This window comes from Pundamilia nyererei, unplaced genomic scaffold, assembly GCF_000239375.1.
Source record: "Pundamilia nyererei isolate P.nyererei 1_Seehausen unplaced genomic scaffold, PunNye1.0 scaffold04997, whole genome shotgun sequence".
Taxonomy (NCBI): domain Eukaryota; kingdom Metazoa; phylum Chordata; class Actinopteri; order Cichliformes; family Cichlidae; genus Pundamilia; species Pundamilia nyererei.
The window spans coordinates 1-1,529 of NW_005192398.1; the positions used below are offsets into that span (position 1 = coordinate 1).

The 1,529-nt window shown below is 45.5% G+C and overlaps 1 protein-coding gene across 1 annotated transcript; it reads right to left on the reverse strand.

Moving 5' to 3' along the window:
- Positions 1–285: 285 nt before the first annotated feature.
- LOC102205158 (HLA class II histocompatibility antigen, DR alpha chain-like) lies at positions 286–1,115 on the reverse strand (the record flags this gene model as incomplete). The annotated part of the gene is made up of 2 exons (XM_005755925.1): positions 286–812; positions 1,001–1,115. Coding segments are annotated over 2 exons (246 nt in total), but the record flags the coding sequence as incomplete, so codon positions are not given.
- Between the last annotated feature and the right edge of the window lie 414 nt (positions 1,116–1,529).

Below are 1,529 nucleotides of genomic sequence, written 5' to 3' on the forward strand. Positions count from 1 at the left end.
CCCGACCCATCCTTCAAATTCGGAGAAAAGGAGGATGCATTTGTCGGCTGCATTCGGAGGAGTCCATGAATTTGGACAGCCTTCGGCGCGTCGCTGTGACGTATTCGGCCTACAAATGCGGCCTCAGCAGGAAGCAGCCCATGACTTTGGACACAACCAATAATCACATGATTATAAACAGGAAACATGAACCTGCTCAGACACTCCTGACTCAGCTCTGAGAAACAAACCACAGAGAGTGAAATGGATCCATGAATATTTGTAAAGACACAGGAAGAACACTGAGACAGATTTGTGGGTTTATTACTTTGATGAACAAGTTTATGAACACACTGAGGTCACCTGACACTGAGTTCAGATAAAACTGATCTGAGTCTCATTAATTTGACTTTTGTCTCCTTTGTTTTTGTGACAGGAAAAGGTTCCAGGTGGAATCTGCTGGATGGATGGTGGAGATACTCACTGTGACGAGGGAGCTTTAGTTGGCTTTGAATCCCAGAGTTGAACCTTATTCACACAGATGGTGACAGGACAGCTCATACAGGAGATTAACCTAAAGCAGGTGAGACAGGTAGACAGGAAGCAGAAGTTCATTACAGGTGAAGTCTGCACACACAACAACAACACACACTCATTATGAGCTCATTGTAGAACTATGATGACATCATCACCGTGAGCCAATCAGCTGCACTCGTTTCCTTTGACGAGGAAGAAGGTTCCAGCAGCCACACCGAGCAGACCGAGAGTCAGACCCACTCCACAGAACACAGAGGGTCCAACACCTGGATCAGAGTGAGCGGACGCCTCCACCTCTGGAGACACAAACACAGAGAAACATGAACCTTCACATCTGGAGGCAAAGAGGAAAAAGAAACATCTGTCTCAAACTGTCAGCTCAGATCAGATCCAGCTGCTCTGATGAACACTGGAGTCTTCACAGCTGGAGACTGTCACATGTGTACCTCTGTCAGTGTTCTGGGTTTAAATAAAGTTTTCTCACCATAGATCTTGGTCAGTGGTTCTGTCAGGGCCAGATGTTGTACTGCACAGCTGTAGATGTCTCCTAGCTGTGGGGTGAACTGCAGTCTGGAGATCTGGGTGAAGGTCAGATCTTCCTGTCCAGATAGATTGCTCCTACTTAGCAACTACTTTTTCAGACCATAATCCCATCAAACTCTCCTGGGCTACCAGCATGTCGCAACCTGCAACCTACAGGTGGAGGTTTAAAAACTGCATGCTAGGAGACTCTGGCTTTATTTCATATCTGAACATTAATATTGAAATATTCCTAGATGCCAATGTTAAGGGTTCAATATTGAGGAGGGATACAGGAGGTAATCCAAAAATAACAACACTGATCCGGCCAGGTGAAGTCAAACGATGATTTGACTTCACGCGTGGAGGGACCAGCGCTGTACGCAGACAGCATTGATCTCTGACTAACAATGCATAAGCAGATGTTTTATACCAATAGGGCTTAAATTTAATGACGCCCCTTCAACGTCAAACAAATACAATACATACATAGG